General features: G+C 49.8%; 1 protein-coding gene across 1 annotated transcript; it reads left to right on the forward strand.

Annotated features, from left to right (window-relative positions):
- Positions 1-2,934: 2,934 nt before the first annotated feature.
- On the forward strand, positions 2,935-17,817 carry LOC149366047 (uncharacterized). Its single transcript, XM_089569591.1, has 6 exons — positions 2,935-2,997; positions 6,155-7,115; positions 9,682-9,919; positions 14,024-14,306; positions 15,840-15,983; positions 17,500-17,817. Exons 1-6 carry the CDS (start codon positions 2,935-2,937, stop codon positions 17,788-17,790), a joined length of 1,980 nt encoding a protein of 659 aa, XP_089425717.1. The 3' UTR covers positions 17,791-17,817.
- Positions 17,818-18,451: the final 634 nt, after the last annotated feature.

Raw genomic sequence — 18,451 nt, forward strand, 5'->3', positions numbered from 1 at the left:
TACAAAAGCTGTATCTTACCGGCACTCACCTATGGGGCTGAAACGTGGAGGCTAACGAAAAGGGTTCAGCTTAAATTAAGGACAACGCAGCGAGCTATGGAAAGAAAAATGACAGGTGTAACGTTAAGAGATCGGAAGAGGACGGAATGGGTGAGGGAACAAACGCGGGTTAATGACATCATAGTCGAAATCAAGAGGGAGAAATGCGCTTGGGGCAGGGCATGTAATGCGAAGGCAAGGTAACATATAGACCTTAAGGGTAACAGACTGGATTCCGAGAGAAGGCAAGCGTAGCAGGAGACGCCAGAAAGTTAGGTAGGCGGACGAGATTAAGAAGTTTGCTGGGATAAGGTGACTTCGACTGGTGTAGGGCAAGGTTAATTGGAGCGACATGGAAAGGGTCTTTGTCCTATAGTGGGCTTAGTGAGGCTGGTGATGATGCTGATGATGCACCCATCTCTCCTTCCATCCTCCTCTCCCGATTTCCTTACCCACTCAGAGTAGCACGTGAGCTACTCTTAAACGCCGAGGCTGAATTCTTTGTTTTTTCATTGAAGGATCTCTCTCTCTCTGTCCACAATTACAAAACACACCCTAACCTTCTAATTTATTGACTTTAACTTGCTAAATAACGCAATCTTTCTAGGTTTCCAGCTGAAAACAGTTTTCTACATTGGAATTTTATTGCTGACATTATGGCGGATTATAGTAGCTGCGCGATCGTTACAGATATCTTCCAGTATTTTCGAATAAGGCTCTTCTACACCCTGATTCCGCAATGCCTGCTTGACTGCGGAGGTTTCCACTGAGTGAAATGCTTTCTCGTAATCAATGAAGGCGCACCCTGCAGATTCGGGGCGCTTTCTGGCGGATCTGACAGCGTGTGCTGCCGACAGCTGAAAACAGCCAAGTCAGCGATGCTGTCAACTTTAGTACTCGAGCGCACTGGTATAAACGAGCCGTGAGTCAGGAGTTACCAAGCTCCATTAAGAATGCCGCTGTAGTGAGGCCCGCTGCTTGATTTTGCGCAAATTATTTTAATTTCTTCTCTTCTATCGCTGAACGCGGCGAGGTGTGGGCGCCCGAAATTACTTGCATATAGCACAGTGAATGACGCTGATTAAAGTCGGTCAACAAATGAGCCTTCTCTCATTCCCCGTCAGCAAAAAAAGTAATAGCAGTGGTTTATTAACAAACTACTGCAAGTATTTTAGCTCCGGGATTCTTTCATTTCTGACATGTTTCGGCCAACGCATGAAAAAACGAAACAGCATTACTTGTAATTTTCCTCGTGTGAGGAATATGCAGCTATATAGCAGAGCCGAGTCCCTGGCTCTTCATCTTCACGCCTTCTCTCCACTCGGATGGAGCTTCCGCAACGCCTGCCTCCCATTGGCTACAGCTGGGGCAACTTGCCTCCGAGCTTACCGGAGTTACTCCGAGGCTTCGTCCGCACATCACGCCTTTTCCGCTAGAGACCGACCTAGAGCTACCTCAATAAAATGAACCTCGTCTCTAGCATCCATTTTATCATAAAATATAATGAAATTTTTAAAGAAAACTTAAGGTCTTTGCATCATATCAAGAATATGCTAAAAGACATGTTGCCAAATTTATATCCATATTTTCTCGCAGTTTCTCTTTCACGGTACTTCTGTCTGTGGTGGTTGAATTTGAACGCACTTGCTTTTTCGTTCATTTTGTAACCAGTCAGCCGTATCTCACGTTGTGAACAGCCTTATGGCGTATTTCGAAACGTATCGGCTCTGGAGCTTGCCGACACATCACTACCAATTTCTGTACTCAGTCGACCCGCATCTCAGATTAAGACTCCCACCTAGAATTCCTCGCCATCTGCAAACACTTTATCAACGACTTCGCGTGAACGCGCTGCATTTACAAACGGCTAGCGATACCATTTCGGTCCAATGAACAGTCCACTTTGTCACAACTGCGGCTCGATCGAAACTGTGCAACATACCCTGCTTGAGTCTCTATGGCTTGAGTGCCCTGCATGTGCTGACGAGCGTGCGTACTATGAACATTGTATGGAGGAGCTCTCCCCAGTGTCTCTAACCATGAACAGCGTTCTAGGCATCAGAGACATGCAATGAATTTTCTGTTTGCGTATTTAAAGGACACTGGACATTTTGACAAACTCTAATTTCACCTCGCATGTTACCATCCCGCATTCTTCACGCAGTGCACTTTGTTATTCGATTTGTCGGAATATGCACTTCATTATTTCCCATGTAACATCATTACTCGCCGATGCACCTTAGTATGCAATTATTGGCCGCATTTTATGGTCTCCCTTTTTTTCTTTTATTTTACCTTTTCCGCACCGCTCTCCTTCAGTCTTTATCCCTAGAACTCCTTTCCACACATAGAGTCGCGTGCCAGTGGTTTTTAAATGCCGGCTAAATTCTCTGTTTTTTTCATTAACGAGTGCTTCTTTCTCTCTCTTTCCCTCATTCTATATAATCGCACGATTCGAGACCCTTCTCTGTATGATTCACATCTAGTAATATTTTCGGTTGCAATATTTGCGGGTTCGATCCTGGCCGTGGCGGTCGAATTTCGATGGAGGCGAAATGCTAGAGGCCCGTGTACTGTGCGATGTCAGTGCATGTTAAAGAACCCCAGGTGGACGAAATTTCCGGAGCCCTCCACTACGGCGTCCCTCATAGCCTTAGCCGCCTTGGAGCGTTAAACCCCATAAACTAAACCAAACCAATTTTATTTCATTTTAAGCACCCTATAGCCTCAACCAAATATTGATCCTCTACACAAAACAAGGCATTAATGAGTATAAATTCTGATGCATTAGCCCACCCTTCGTCTTCATCGCCTCGGACCTCGAGCCAAGTCTTCTCGCGCTCGCGCGCGTCGAAGTAGAAGAAGCACGCACCCGCCATAGCGTCGCCACCGAGGATGGAGCTCCCAAAAGAGTCCAAGACGAAGGCCAAGAAGCGCCGCGCTTCCAAATCGAGCCGGGTATGTCATCACAGCGCTTATTAGCCCCTCCTTTCATGCATGTTCCCCTTAGACGCGCGCTTAGCGTTAAACTTGCTTGTGGCGGTCTAACTACCACCGGCTTAACTGCTGAAGGCCTAACAAGCAAACCTGCAGAGTCTGCTCAGTGGCTGTAGGGTTCGGTTGCCCAGCACGAGGTTGAGAGTGCGATGTCAGTGAACGCTGAAGAACCCTAGAAACCCTAGAAGAACCTTAGATTTTTATCCGGAGCCCTCCACTACGGTGTTTCGCACAGCCCATACGCGGGTTTAGCGCTCTGAACCCCACGCGGACCATACCCAACCGGCTCGAACAGGAGGAGCGTTTACCGCGCTTCCTCAAGCTGTTAAGCACGAAGCCAGTGGTCCCTGTAAATTGACTTCTTCATCTGTGCCAATCCTTTTTCTTTGTTACGTTTGTGCTTTCATTTCACAATACCGGGTTTTAAGTAAAGAAAACAAGACTATAATCTTCTGCTCATATCCCCAGGCATTAAGCACAAGCTTGCAAAAGGAGCAGAAGGAAGGCCACACTCCGATCGCAGACGTTTCGACTAGAGAACATAAGCAAGTGTAGTCATCTATATGGCAGAGATTGTATACAGACGAAGACAGTGTCCTCTTAGTCGAAACGTCGGTCATCGGAATACGGCTTTCCTTGGAACCGCTTGGAGAATTTCTTCACCCTGTCCATCGTGAGCACGGGGCTTGTCGGCAACGCAGTGACCATTGACACTGGGTAGTGTTACTGCTAATATATCGAAGAGGTTGTCGCCCATAATCTTGCGGAAATAATTTTAGGGCGTTTCCGTTCCATTCACGCTCGCGACCGCAGTCCTGTCAAAGGCGCGGTGGCGTGGGAACCTTTTGTAACATTTTGTGCGTCAAAAGTTCGGCTGCTGGCATCAGCTTCGGCACGCTCTTTAGCGCGCTTTTCGGAATCCGGGCCGCGCTATGCAGAGAACGATATTCGCTAGCACCGTTGCTGTCCAGTTGTTTGCAACCACGTATTCGTACTCAACCCAAGCCAATAGCGAAACCTTGCTATAACTGGGCACTAATAAGGGTGTACCGCTGAGCTGGTAGGTGCTGCCACCGGTGGGGCTTGTGAAATCCTGGTTACTCTTCCCGAGGAACCTCTCGCTACCACTCATTAATTTAACTGCCACCTGCCACGGTGAGAAGTGGCCTCACTATCCGATGGGCAGGTTGCGATGACACCGCAATGTCACGTGACTTGGGTGGCCCACCTACCTCCTAGGTTGCCTCTCTGGGGATTTTTATGCGAAGCATACTACTTTAGCTACCACTTCAGCCCTTCACCGTGGTTATGCGCCTCCAAATCACGTGATACATGACGTCACACCACGTGACACGATGACGTCACGACAGTAGAGAAACGGGGGCCCACCTCGCGCCGTCGCTGTGATTGTGCGCCTCCAAATCACGTGACACGATGATGCCACACCACGTGACACGATGACGTCACGACAGTGGATAAAGGGGGGCCCACCTCGCGCCGTCGCTGTGGTTGTGCGCCTCCAAATTACGCGACACGATGATGCTTCGCATTCTCCAGGCTTAACCAAGTTAAGCCTCAGCCATTTTTTTTTTCTTGACTTTTTCGCTCACGGCCAACGAGACGCTGACGACGACGACGGATTTTCTGCGACAAGAGCTCCTTAGCGCTATCGCGTTAGAACCCGATTCATGAAATGTCATTTAGATTGAGCTATTTCTCTTAGCATCTGAGCGGATATGCGCGTCAACTCTAACGGCAGCGGCCTGGGAAGATAGTGCGTTCCAGTTACTGTTTCGAGCCACTGCTTCGCGCTGTAACCATCCACCCACTTAAATGCCCTCTTGGAAAAGCTGTAGAGCGCATGTCTGTGCACTCCCAATTTGCAGAAGTCGTCGATGTCGAGTACAACCTCGAAAGCGGACGAGCCGATGCGGTCGGGCGCGGAGAAGGCGGCCGTCGCTGCCGCACCGGCTCCGGTTTCCATGGCAACAGGGGAGAAAAACGAGGAGAGGTCGTCGTCCCTCCACTCTACAACAAAGTCGCATCAGGTATATATACATGTCCACAAGACAATACTGACGGAAGTCGAGCTTGCGAACTGGGGTAGCCTCGGCATTCGAACGTCTGTCAGGAAGGTACATGTATTAGGCCTTGCTAGGTGCGCTTCGGGACCCGCGCTGCACAAAGGCGACATTGAAAGGACAGCGCTCATTCGGACGGTTTTACTTAGCTGAAGTGCAGCATTTCTTTGCCCAGGATGAGGTTAATTGGAGAGACGTGGGAGAGGCCTTTTCCCTGCAGTGGGCGCAGTCAGGCTGATGATGACTTCTCTGCCCGTCGTATCAGTAGGTGTCGACCCACATTGGCATTAGCTCTGAAAACGTGAGAATGCTTTCCGTAGAACCGGTTCCATGGGACAGAGATTTCCGACTTCGCCCACCAGATTCCATGGCCTGTCTCTATTATAGTGTTTCGTTATTGTAGTTGCATCGTATCACGAAGGAGGTCATCATGCATCTTGGACACACTACTGAAGACGTTCACTTCGGTCGTGATGGCGGTGTCAAACCACCTTCTATGAAAGCGTTCGGTCTGCTGAAAAGGGGCTTAGAGAAGACGGGAAGGTTACATTATCACTGCATTAGGACACTCCTTTTGTACTGTAGTGACGCCAAAATGCCAGAGTTTCTCTCATTTACAACGCTACAAGATACAGTCCACTGCTCGACAATATGCCTAGCACTTACATGAAGGATTTCTAAATGTTTATTCGTATTTGCCTGATTTAAGTGGGTGGATGGTAGCACGTAGTAAAATAAGCGTAGTTTTGTCCTTTTATATGATTTCACAACATAGATGACACATTACTCGGACATCGATTGTTTCCTACAGAGCGACCAAAATCTAAAGAGTAGCACTTTCACGCATCTCCCCAATCTAACCGATGTATGCATCGCCCACGAAGTCTTAGTGCAGTGCATGCGTCCAGTATTTCACAATGACGACCGATAAAAAAGCCACCACTGAATTCGGTAACGCCATTTTCTGATAATATGCACATTGTTTCATGACGTCGCCATGTACATTATTGCCTTTTCCTTGGCGATCTCCCACGCAGCATCAACAAGCAAAGGTGCCCAGTCTTCCCACCGGTTCCCCTTCGTCAACGATCCAAAGTGACCAAACTCACGAATCAGGAGCAGTCGGAAGTAGCCCCAGCAGTCCGGCGTCGTGCCAGACTGCGCCCTTATTGAAGACAACGACATCGTCCACCGGCGGAGCACCCTCACCCGAGGAATCACCAAAATCACGCCACTTGCCGCCACCGCCACCACCCCACGATTCCGACAGGTCGAACACCAAACGCCGTGCCAGCCGTCCGGTGGCGAAATCTGCTCTCGATGCGTCGAAGCCGCAACTGGATTCCCAGAAAACCCAAGGGCAACCGGAGGGCCACGACGTCGTCCAGAAACCTCCAAGTCAACAGCAAGCAGAGCTAAAGGCGGAGTCCCGGGAGAATCCTGGACTGAAGCCGGGTTCCGAGGAACTCGCTTGCACAAAGCCGAGCGTACAACCAGAGGCTCATCCAGGCGAGGCCAAACCTGTCGACGCTCAAGCACAGACGCAGGGAGAGGTGAAGACAGCGGTCCAAGACGAGACGCAACTGGAGGCCAAGCCGGAGACCAAGCTGGAGCCGACACCGAAGACGGAAGCTGACGCAAAGCCAGACGCGAAGCACGACCAGACGCAGGCGAACCAGGATCAGCAAGAGTCAGCGGCGCCCCAAGTTGTACAGGTACAGACCGATGGACCACCACTGACGGGTGCAGGAACGAGTGACACGGCAACGCAGCCCTCTCCCGCCGCCGCGATGGCTCATCCCGTGGTCCGGCATGCGGCGATGGTCGACACCGGCACGGACACGCCCCATGACCTGTTGGCTCCGGTCGGGCCCATGCCGGAGCTTCCTTTTGCATCGGCCGAGTACACGTCACCACCAGGTCCGGGCGCCGCTAAGGCGGCAGGAGCAAGTGGCAGGCAGTCGGCGGACAAGAAGCGCTTTGAGAGCACAGCGAAGGGTGAGGTCATGCACAAGCCGGTCGGTATCTTGCCGCTTGCATGCCATTGCCTCGTATGAAACAAACATTGTGCCACTACATTTTTTGCAGAATTTATGCTGCAGTTTTTCGGCAGTAGTTATGGTTTCATGACACTTTTAATTCAGCACTTAATCTAACGGGCGACTACGCACCGGGAAATTCTCTCTTTAATGAATGTAGAACCGCATGCAACAAGATTCCGTCCCACCGCACTAGCTCAGAAACTCTGGCATTCGGCTGCTGATTCCGAAGTCGCGGGTTCCATCCCAACTGCACCGACCGTACGCTAGAACCGGAGTGGACATCCCCCGGTGGTGGAAATTTCCGGAGCCCTTCACCAGGGCGTCCCTCATAGCTTGAGTTGCTTTGGGACGTTAAACCCCAAAAAACCATAAACCAACCCTTTAAAGGTATAACGTAATAGCATTAATGGGTTAGCACCCATATATACGACACTGGTCATTACTTGCTTTACATTCATAAATAGCTGGGGGTCCTTGTACCACGGGTAGGGCTTGTAAAACCCAGATTGGTCTTCCCGATCAACCTCTCACGACCAGTCAGGAATTGAGCTGCCACCAGTGAGGGTGGGCAGTTTGCTCGCAATCCGGTAGATGAAGTCACAGGTGGCCCACCTGCTACTTAGGGGCACCATTTAGGTCACGATAAGCCAGACATACAGGCTTGTCAGACACAAAATGGCGAAAGCACTTTAGAAAGCACCCACCCTACATGTACACCTGCCGTGAAAAGTTTGTGGAAGTCGACTCTGTCGAAAAAAAATTATTTCTGTCTGCAAGCTCCGTTGCCTAAGGTTTAGTACAGGAATGGGTAAATCCTACAGTCACAATTAAGCTGCGTACTTTCCTTCCAGTATGCATCGTCAGACGCCGATGAAATGATTTTTTTGCGATAACACTGTCATTCATAAACATTTGTCAGCGGGTGCAAATACGACAACGATTTCAGATAAAATATCCAGGGCATTAATTATTGTTTTTGCGTACGAAAGCAGGGCCCGTTTCGTGGAACAAATTTGCACCTGCAGATATTTTTGCCCGTGGTAAGATCAGTTCACTTTCTCAGATTTTCTCCCGGCGCTTTCTAGGTTGCCACTTTTTCGGCAAAAAACAAGATGGCGCTCTCCAAAGCGAGAAATGCTCAAAAAAGGAAGCATTCTCTTTGGTTCGCTTGCTCTGTGTTTGGCTAACGGAAAACGAGCGCTGCGCTAGGCTTTCGCTGTGAATAGTTCGTTCCCTACACTGTAAACACAATGGAGTAAAAATGAAGTGCGCTAGAGCACATCTTACTCCCTTTTTACGCTCATATAGGCGTATTTGTGTTATAAGGTACCACAAATTTCCCGCCATGAAACAGAAAACGTATCACTCAGCGAAAGCGGGCCACGTATCAGCTCGGCCTCAAAGAGCGTTGGGCGCATGCCCACGATACTTTTCGGTGTACCGCTATCGTCTTGCGCAAGTCCTCTTTATCGTTATCCTGGTTACATACGCTGCATGAAAAATGATTTTTAATTAAGCCCGTCGCCTGTCAGTTGCCGTCCCAGGGCCGATCACCTAATCTCATTACGCCACGTGACATCCTGGCGTCTCATATTATTTTCCTTGTGCTTGGAGTTAGTCCGTTACCCAAGAGTCCATGTTTCGGCTGAGTCAATTGCCCCCTTTTTTTCATATATGTATATGCATTATGAACGTGAGATTGGTCCTTAAGCCTTGCTACTCTTGCCGGTCTTTCAACGTTCATTATCATCATCTCCTTCTTCAACCTCAGTACGCACAATCGCGATGAAAAGAAATGCGTAAAACGCAGTGCCCACGTCCTCCGCTGTTCTATTTTTTTGTTTCATTTTGCTTTTACCTATGTAATAAAAAAGGTCGTCAAGGTCGTTCTAGATTGCATCACGGACGACTCTAGCGTCTTTTTGCCACCGCCGACGTAAAAGCGCGATGAAAAGATATACAAAGGAGCGCATAGGATGTGCTCTGTTGGCATTTCGTTTCATCGCCTCTGTACAGTGCTGTACAAAGGCCTATCCAAAGGACTTACAATTAACAGTGCCCTGATACAGCTGAGGCCACATTATCCTCAAAAAACTTCCTAATCCCGGCCTTCCACCCGGCCCTCAATGCTACCGCTATTGTTTTGTTTTCGCATAGCTCACTGCGGTGACCTGAATTTAATTTCAAACCTTTTAGTAAGCCTTCAACTATGTCTATATACGCTTCACTAAAACTCCCTTGAGAGCCGCCGCGGTGACTGAATGATTATGGTGCTCGGCTGCTGACCCAAAAGACGCGGGTTCGATCTCGACCACGACGGCCGAATTTTGATGGAGGCGAAATTCTAGAGGTCCGTGTGCTGTGCGATGCCAGTGCACGTTAAAGAACCCCAGGTGGTCGAAATTTCCGGAGCCCTCCACTACGGTGTCTCTCATAGCCTGAGAAGCTTTGGGACGTTAAGCCCCATAAACCAAGCAACCAAAACTCCCTTGAAACACGAACCGAAGCTTCCCTGTACACAGGGAAGACATCGATGGGGCGCAAGTCGGGTCCTGCGACCACCGAGCTCGGCGGCGTGGCCTCTACGGAGGCCACCGTCATGCTGGACGTCAACCCGTACGTCCGCTTCCCGCTGCTGGTGATGAACCTCATCATCTGGCTCATCGGCCTCACCCTGCTGCTGGTGGGAGCGTACGCCTACGTGGACACCTGGGCCCAGGCGGAGATCCCGATGAGCAACCCCTCCTACAACGTATTCAGGTGGGCACAGCGCGGGTCCAGACCCTGGTGTCTCCTTCCGCCGCATTGAGAAACTGCGAGCGATGCCGCCACTATGGGGAGTCCGTCGCATACAGCTCGCTGAACTCCGCATTCGCTAGCTCATTATACGCCGGTGTCAGGGATGCATGGTTAATGACCAATGTAAACTGCCTCCATTGGTGCGGTGCTGAACTTCCTCAAGCAGCATAGGTAATCGGACCAATATTGGAGCTGCGTAGGCATATCTTGGTCCCAAAAGGACCAGAGTAAAACCATCCATGTCCAATGTCGGGTGGATTACCTACGCTTTTTGGGTTGAAATCATCTTTTAGAGCGATAGTCGATCTCCTTGTCGGTGCGATCCTTCACCTTGACTGACCTAATGAGCCAGCATAGCAACAGAATCACTTTATGCCTAACTACGCCTAACAAGTGGGTGTACCATGACCACCACGATTCACCATGGTGGCATGACATTTGACCTCGACCCTCGACCTTTGACTTTGTTTGCTTGCAGTCAGTGACGACGTCGTTAGTAATCATGTGCAATAAAAAGCTTAACCCTTCAAAACTGCGTCTAGCCAGGCCAGAGCTATCGCTCGACCTTTGGGTGTAATCGTGGTTAAACCGGCACCACTGTTTTCTACTATTACGTCTTGGCTGTGACGTCAGAGGTCGGTATAGGTCACTTGAGGCATGAAAAAAACTTGTACTGCTTCGTAGTTATAATTCACTACAATATTAAAGCCAGCTAGCCTCAAGGTGTCCCATTCTGTTACCAATACACTATAAAAAAGGATAATTTGCTTTAAGCTTTGGGGTTTAAAATAGGGGAGATAAATACGTTCTTCCCGTTTAAGAGCGGCTGACATAGTTCAAAACCGCCAGGACCCCACCCCGTGGTCGCGAGCGCTACCGAGCGCACGCCGACCACGGCGGGCCTTGCTCTACGGGAACAAAGGAACGACACACTGGCTGACACAAACAAGGCATTTATTGCTATAACAACAATAACGCCAGCTAGCAACAAAATACACTGAGGAATCGAGGATGTCCGACTCACCAGCACGGTTACGAGCGAACGTTCGCCCACGGTAGGGCAAAGGGATAAACTCCGAGGCCCGACGGGACGGGCTCGGCGGGAGCAAGTTCCGACCAAGAGGCGCCCGCGGCGAAGAGCGGGGTGGCGCGCGGAAACGTCCGCTTGCGTTCTCGGTGCCGAGCAGAAGCACGGCCGCTAGATACAAAGCGCAAAGCGAGGTACGGCCTGCAACGCCGCACAGAAACGGCGTCTTGGGCCTAGTTCTCCGTGCGCCCGCCGCGGCGCCACTGCTCGGGGACAACTGCTCGCAGGGAAACGCCGCGACCGCTGCGCCGGTACGCCCGCTGTTCACTGTTTGAGGGCGTAAACAGTGCGCTTCCTAGTGCCTCGTTAAAGACTGCATTTTTCAGTCGTCATTGAAAGCGCCGATTATGCCACAAATCACCGCAGAGGGTGGGAATCCCCTCCGAGTGTAAGACTGAACGCTGTCCATAACTGCCGCCTATACTATGCACGACCGGGCCAGCGGCTCTACCTCAGGATGTAGCGTTAATGCGCCTGAAGCTTTCATTCTATTTTTAAGGCGAAAGCCTTTTATGGCTCCTGCGTCCGTCCATGCGTCCGCGGCAGCTGTCAATAATGGTTACTTGAAAGGTCAGTAATGATACTTAATGGTGTAGTAGTAGATGTACGAACAGTAATGATGATTAGTTAATGATACCCACTAAACGCGCACACTGCGCATGCGCAGTGCCCCATGCGCAATCCTCAGATGGTTGTCCACCCCAGAGCTCTCTCGGGTGCTCTCTGAACGTCGATCGAGGAAGGATGCAGCCCTCGCGCGCTCCAATGTCGCCCGCTACGAAACGCGCTCTTGATGCCGTACGGAAGCGCTCAAGAGTCGCCAAACGATCTTCAACAGCCGCCAAGTAGAGGGCAGCGACAGAGGCGGTTAAAGGCTTTCGCCTCTTCGCACTTTAGATCGTCAAAGTGCTCCCTGATTTTTATTCACTTCTCGCTACCCCATGTAGACGGTGAATGAGATGGACACGCACAGCTGGTCACACGCAGTAAATTTCCGCTTCGTTTCACGCCGAATTTTGGCTCTTATATACACAAGTTATTGCAATTTATAAAAAAGAAAAAAAAACGATCATTATAGCTGAAGTTGCGGAACTTCATAAGCCCACCTGCAGCCGAGAAAACCACAAAGTACTTGACAATTTTATTGCATGGTCATACAAGAAAGGAAGGAACCATTCAGAGACGAAGAAATTTTCTTGACCTTACTTTTTGTAGTCATTCTCTGTAAAATGCAAAAAACTTACCAGAGACCTGTCGCTTGGCACCCACTTGCTTCTTTTCCCTGACAGTCCTTGGCGAGCGATATTTTTAGCCACGCTTCTCGACGCTGTAGTTCGGAGGGAAACTCGTGATTTCTCACAGTTGGCTGTTTTCTGGAGTTTGTGACGGACAGTGGCACACAGCAGATGCGCGGTATCGTGCCCCATACACGTCACTGACCTCCACACACGCATGCACGAAAAGCCCAAAGAGTGCACGGCCGACACAAGGCAGACATTCAGTCACGCGCACACGAAAAGCCCAAATCCAGCACCGCAGGCGCGAGGCAAACGTGCTCACTCATGCGTACAGCAGAAAATCCAAAGAAAACACTGCAGACATGAGGAACGTGAGTAGTAGTAGTAGTGGTTTTTATTTTGCATTGAATATGGAAGGCAAACGCTGTTTTACACGAGGCAAACGCTCTCGAACACGACGAAGCAAGGAGCGCTTCGGGAGTCCACTCCTGGGAAACCGGGCGACCTGGATGGATGGATGGATGGATAGGAGCGTCCCCTTTGAAACGGGGTGGTGGCAATTGCCACTATGCTCAGCTTTTTTTTATTTATTATTTTTTTTTGGTTTACTGTGTTGGCAATTCTCATTAAGATTCTCCATCAACTTTGCCTACGGTTTCCTACTATTCTAACCTTATGCCACATCTCTGCTTTTCAGCCACCAATCCTCCAATCGCTTTTTGCTGACTTCCACTGCAGATTTATTTACATGACCATTGTTATCTTTAAACCCTAGGGCCTCAGAAAGAGTGACTGTGCCTACATCGACATCCGGATGGATACCATCACATTTGATTATGAGGTGTTCAATTGTTTTCCCAATTGTTTCCCTGTCCCCGAACAGTGGCGCCCCCACCGAAAACAGCGGCCGCGACTGTAAACTCCGCCAGGACATGCTCACCCATTGTCGGCGGCGCGACGTGGCTGGCCGCACCTCGCTTTGCGCTTTACATCAAGCGGCCGTGGCAGAAGTGACCCTGTCGCTTCCCGCGAGCGCGCAGCAAAACGCCATCCGTGGCGCTGGGGTCGCTGCGACGCGAGCGCCCTCCCCTGTTATTTAGAGTAACCAAACTGAGATGGGTGCGTTGCGGGAGAGCTAAGTACAGGGAACTAGAGCGTTGAGGGAAAACGAACGCAGGGGACGAAGGCGTCCCCACAAAGCTAAGGTGCAGTTAGTTTACCCAATGCCTTCGACAGCGAAGCACGCCAGGCGAAAGCAGCCGTTACGCTTCAGTTAAGTTAACTTCACTGCATGACAGCGAGGGGCGTTGACAATGAGTAGAAGGTGCCGAAGGCCACTCTCGAGCCGAGCCCACGTCCACAACCTAAGGTGGTGTCACAACGCTAGCGCTACCAGCCGGTTGCACAAAGCTGCACAGCCGACGCGTCTCCTCGCGCGATAAGCTATCAAAAAACGCCGATAAAAGCCAGTTGCAGGGGCGCGGCGCCCCTTTCGAAGTATCGAATGTTTCGTTGAACGCGACTTCGATAAACGTGAAGAGAAGTGCTATACTCCTGAACGGGATTTTCAAAGGAATGTACTGTGTGCTGGGTATCAACAATAATTCTTTATACGGATAGAATGTATCCGAGCTTGACTGCATCAAGAAAAAGGCAGGCACGCCAAGTGGCTGCAGTGTCTAGAGGCGAGGCTGTAGATTCGGTAGGCGTTGTGAACATGTGCTGTCCCTTTGTCGCCAGCATGTTTGTGATCAAGATGGAGATCACGGTTATGCTGTTCGGCATGATCACCATGTCGCTGTCCTTCTGCGGCTGCGTGGGCGCCCTTCGCGAGAACACCTGCCTGCTGAACGTGTACTCGTCCTTCATCACGGCGCTGCTGCTCATCAACCTGGTAGTGGGCCTCGTCGTCTTCTTCCTGCCGTCCCAGATCAAGAAGATGCTCTCCGAGACATTCTCCATGGAACTCATCGTCCACTACCGGGACTCGCCGGACTTCCAGAGGCTCATGGATAGCATGCAGGTAGGCTTCGCGAGAGCCTCGGGGAAAACACTGACTGGTGGTTTCTAGCACCTCCTTGTGAAAACTGACCTCCGTAGAGTGCTCAAAAGCCGATCGCGAAAGTGGCGTACTGCTGTCCTCTAATCTTTAAAATAGGGCAATGAGTGCATGTTAAAACGTAGCCAATTGCTCTTAAGGTTAACTGTCCCAATCTTGCGCACACGTTCACAACGGGATCGTTGTGGATGTTTCCTTTGCCCATCTGGAGAAGTGAGATAGCGTCGACCTCACTTCGTTTGAGGCGTCAGTCAGTCACTTTCAATATTGGTAGCGCTTGCTAATATCACGCTTGCCTTGTCTGTCGCTCACCCCTGTGGTTCTCAAGCGACGAATATACAAAAGAGCAGAAAAAAACGGCAGATAAAACCAGATGCTCCCCTGGGACTACCGGCGCCATTGCTGCAGAAAGCATTATAAAGTAGCACCACATTTCTATACCAAAGTTCTTAGGTTATTCAGATCGCGAAACTCCCTACGTGGTCCACGCACTGAAATCTAGCACTGTGATTCATGATAAGGCCATGGAGTTTGTCCGACTCTTATACCGCTTGCGACGTTCGAATGAACGGTTTTGCAGTGCTCAAATCATAATTATATAAGACGTACAGAGATGTTCTCTAGACATAAAGGAGTAAAAAGGGAGTAAGTTGTTTTCCTCTAGCGCACTCCCTTTCAGAAAAATTGCTGGCGATTTAGCATTGCTCAGCACGGAATACTGAGCGAAAGTAGGTTTTCGCAGGTGGATACCGCCACGTACATGAAAGCGAGATTGAGGTGTTCACTGTCCCAGGGAGCCAGCTGTGCGCCTTTGCTTTCTTCAAAATCAACGGTCTCTACAACATTGTCACCGCCAACGACAATGAACCCAATGAACGCCGGCGGCCACTTGTTTTGTTTGGTTTGGTCTTTGAGGAAAGGAAATGGCGCAGTAACTGTCGCATCTTGATGGACACCCGAACCGCGCCTTAAGTCAAGGGACAACGGAGGGAGTGAAAGAAGAAAGGAAGCAAGAGGGAATTGCAAATTGATTTATGAGGGAAGGAAATGGCGCAGTATCTGTCTGACATCTCGGTGGACACCTGAACCGCGCCTTAAGGAAAGGAATAGAGGAGGGAATGAGAGAAGATATGTCACGGAATGAGAGAAGATATGTCACGTGGCTGCACAACACCACAGCTCCTCCATTTGGTCAAATTGCGGCGCCGATGACCATGGCTTGAATTAGGCCAGTAAAGCTCGCTTTAAAAGGGTGTGCGCTAGAGGACAGCTTTACTCCCTTTTTTACTCCCATATATAGGTGTATTCATGTTTGGCGCCACCGTCTACCGACCAGCCGCTTTGAGATCATGCTCAGATCTTGATTCGGAGATCTCACCACAAATAGGCATTAAAGAACTATGCTGTTCAATGACAGTCATGAGAAGTGACACGGGGAAGCAGTACAGTTTTGATTCAATCTCGAGCGACAACATATGCCACGTCATGCGAGTGCAGGAGAGGATGCAGTGCTGCGGCATCTCGAGGAGGAACTTCCGGGACTGGAACGCCAACATGTACTTCAACTGCTCCCGGGCCAACCCCAGCAACGAGCGCTGCTCTGTGCCCTACTCGTGCTGCAAGAGAAACAGCACCGACCAGGTTGGTTTGAATGCCTCCGAAAGCGCTCTGTTGATTTTCTGAAGTTGTTCTATCGACAGTAATTGAGCTTTCATTGAGTATTATTTAACATCACTGTCAGTTTCCATTCGATGCCGCGTGTACAGTGCTGTTACTCCGTAGTCAGTGTATAGTGTGTGTTGGTTTAACTATTTGGCTGCGCTGTAAATAAATGCCGAGAAGGCGGGTTAGAAAAAAAATGCCACTCTGAGGACTGTGGGTACTCTTCAGTATTACTAACGTTAGGAGCTGTGGAGACAAGCGCGCGTAAACGCACCGGCCCCAATATTTGGGACATGCAGCAGCACCTTTCCTGGATGCGCACTTGAAGCACTCAAAATACGTTTTTTTTTTGTCCTCACCGTACGGATCTAGTAATGCTTTTACGCGTTAGTCTATTGTGTACTTGTGGCAGGTGAATTTGAATCAAAATTCAGTACGTAGTACAGCGCAACAACCGTATCGTTTGTGCGTCTAGTGTTATATCAGACGGCAAGCTTCGTAGCGTGAACTTTTGGACCAGATGATTTTTACTTACGCTGAAACAACGAGCTGAAAGTGCGACTAGGATAAGACGACTAACTAATACAACGGCTTGACGTACAAATGAACAAAGCAAAGGCCGCCTGACGAGACAAAGAACGAGCGCTTTCAGCCTGCAAGTCCAGCGGAGCGCTGAGGAATACTATGCAGCGTTGCGCAAAGCGTGCACACAATCTAACCTAACCTAACAGAACCTAACCTGACCTTACCTAATAACACTCCCGCCGTATGGGTAGCGCTTTACCTTTTCCGGTTATTACTACGATAGTTCACCCCTCCCTCACGGCTGCACCGGTACTGAGCTGGGCTTCTCTACGTTGCCGTATATAGTGCTGTTTATTCCGTGTGCTATTTTGTTGGTATGCTGTTCTTTCCAGGTGTGCTGTATTGACACATGCTGTTATTTCCCGGTGCTGTTTTGTCGCCATGCAGTTTTTCCTTGTGCTTTTTTTGTCGTTCTGCCATTTTTGTGTGCTGTTTTAAAGCGTGTTGTTTTGTCGTGCGCTGCTTTTTCGCATCCTCCTCGCAATTGCTTTTATTATTGCGAGAGGATTATAAAGCTCTCTCGCGTCAGCAAAAAGTGTCCGCAATTTTGTACGCACGATTACGTCGTTCTCTGAAGATAAACGTGTTAAAAGTGTGATTGTGACAGATAGTGTGTGATAAAATGTTGACGTGAGAAAAATTTGGTGAATGAGGTTTAATTAATTAAAGGCGAAAAAACGCGAAAAAACACACTTAGACGTCAAAATAGCCATTGACGTCGATATAGTACATGGACGTCAGAACAGCCACGGACGTCGATATAGTATAGTTTTGCTTTCGCACTGCCCCAATGCGGGTCGCCGCGGTGACCTCTAAGTGTCTGAATTTGCTTTCCGTCCACACGCGGCCACCGCGGCCAGCAAGCAGCGAACCCTTGACCTAAACTCTTGGCCCCGCGATGTTGTCGCAGGTGGTGAGTCTGTCGTGCGGTCGCAACGTGCTCAACATGACCGACTACGACGCCTGGTTCCAGGTGTACACGGGCAACTGCCTCGACTCGGCCCACCGCTACGTGCGCGAGAACGTCACCATCATCACGGGCCTCTGCCTTGTCTTCGTCATCCTGCTCGCCTTCGTGCAGATGGTCACGCAGGCTCTGATCGACGAGATACTCATCATCCGCCGCATCTACGAGAAGTTCTACGAGCGCGCCTACGACATGCGCGCCGCCCAGGAGCAGACCGAGCCGTCCGCCAACTAGCGCCGACTCGCTCACTTGCACCGGACCTCGACCGAGCGGAACTTAGACTCTCAACAGGACTTTACAACGACAGAACATATAAGCTCATCAGATGATTGCTAACACAACAGTTTGCGTTGAAACTCACTGCAATTGATTAGGCCTTCAACAGCGCTTTAAGAAGGAACAATATAAACTGATTGACTAAAGATAACATTATATATACATAGACAATGTTTCAAGAACTTTCGAACCGTAATGGCGACTTCAAGGCCCACATCTCTGCAAGGACTTCCGAAGAAGACTCCTCTACTCCTTCTACCGGTGATGGTCTCGATGATTATGTTCGCTGATGCAAGAGGTGCCGGTACTGACCGTAACACTTCAGGCGGGCGCATATTTGCAACGACTCCTAAGGAAGACTCCTCTACTCCTATCAGTGATGGTCTCCATGATTATGTCCGCTGATAAAAGAGGTGTCGGCTCTGACCGTAACGCTTCTGCCGGACGCCCTAAGCGGATTTAGTAGTCTCGCAAGAAAGGAAATAAGATGGCCCGCCATGAGGCGCTTTCGATCTAGCAGGAGTGATGGTGCCTTCCAGGAGTCATCCGGAAAGCGGTCCTTTGCAAGGATATGGACTGGGATGGCACGAGCTATATTTATGGCCACCCGTATTGTTTC

This window comes from Amblyomma mixtum, chromosome 1 (genome assembly GCF_055824585.1).
Source record: "Amblyomma mixtum isolate Tamu chromosome 1, ASM5582458v1, whole genome shotgun sequence".
NCBI classification, from domain to species: domain Eukaryota; kingdom Metazoa; phylum Arthropoda; class Arachnida; order Ixodida; family Ixodidae; genus Amblyomma; species Amblyomma mixtum.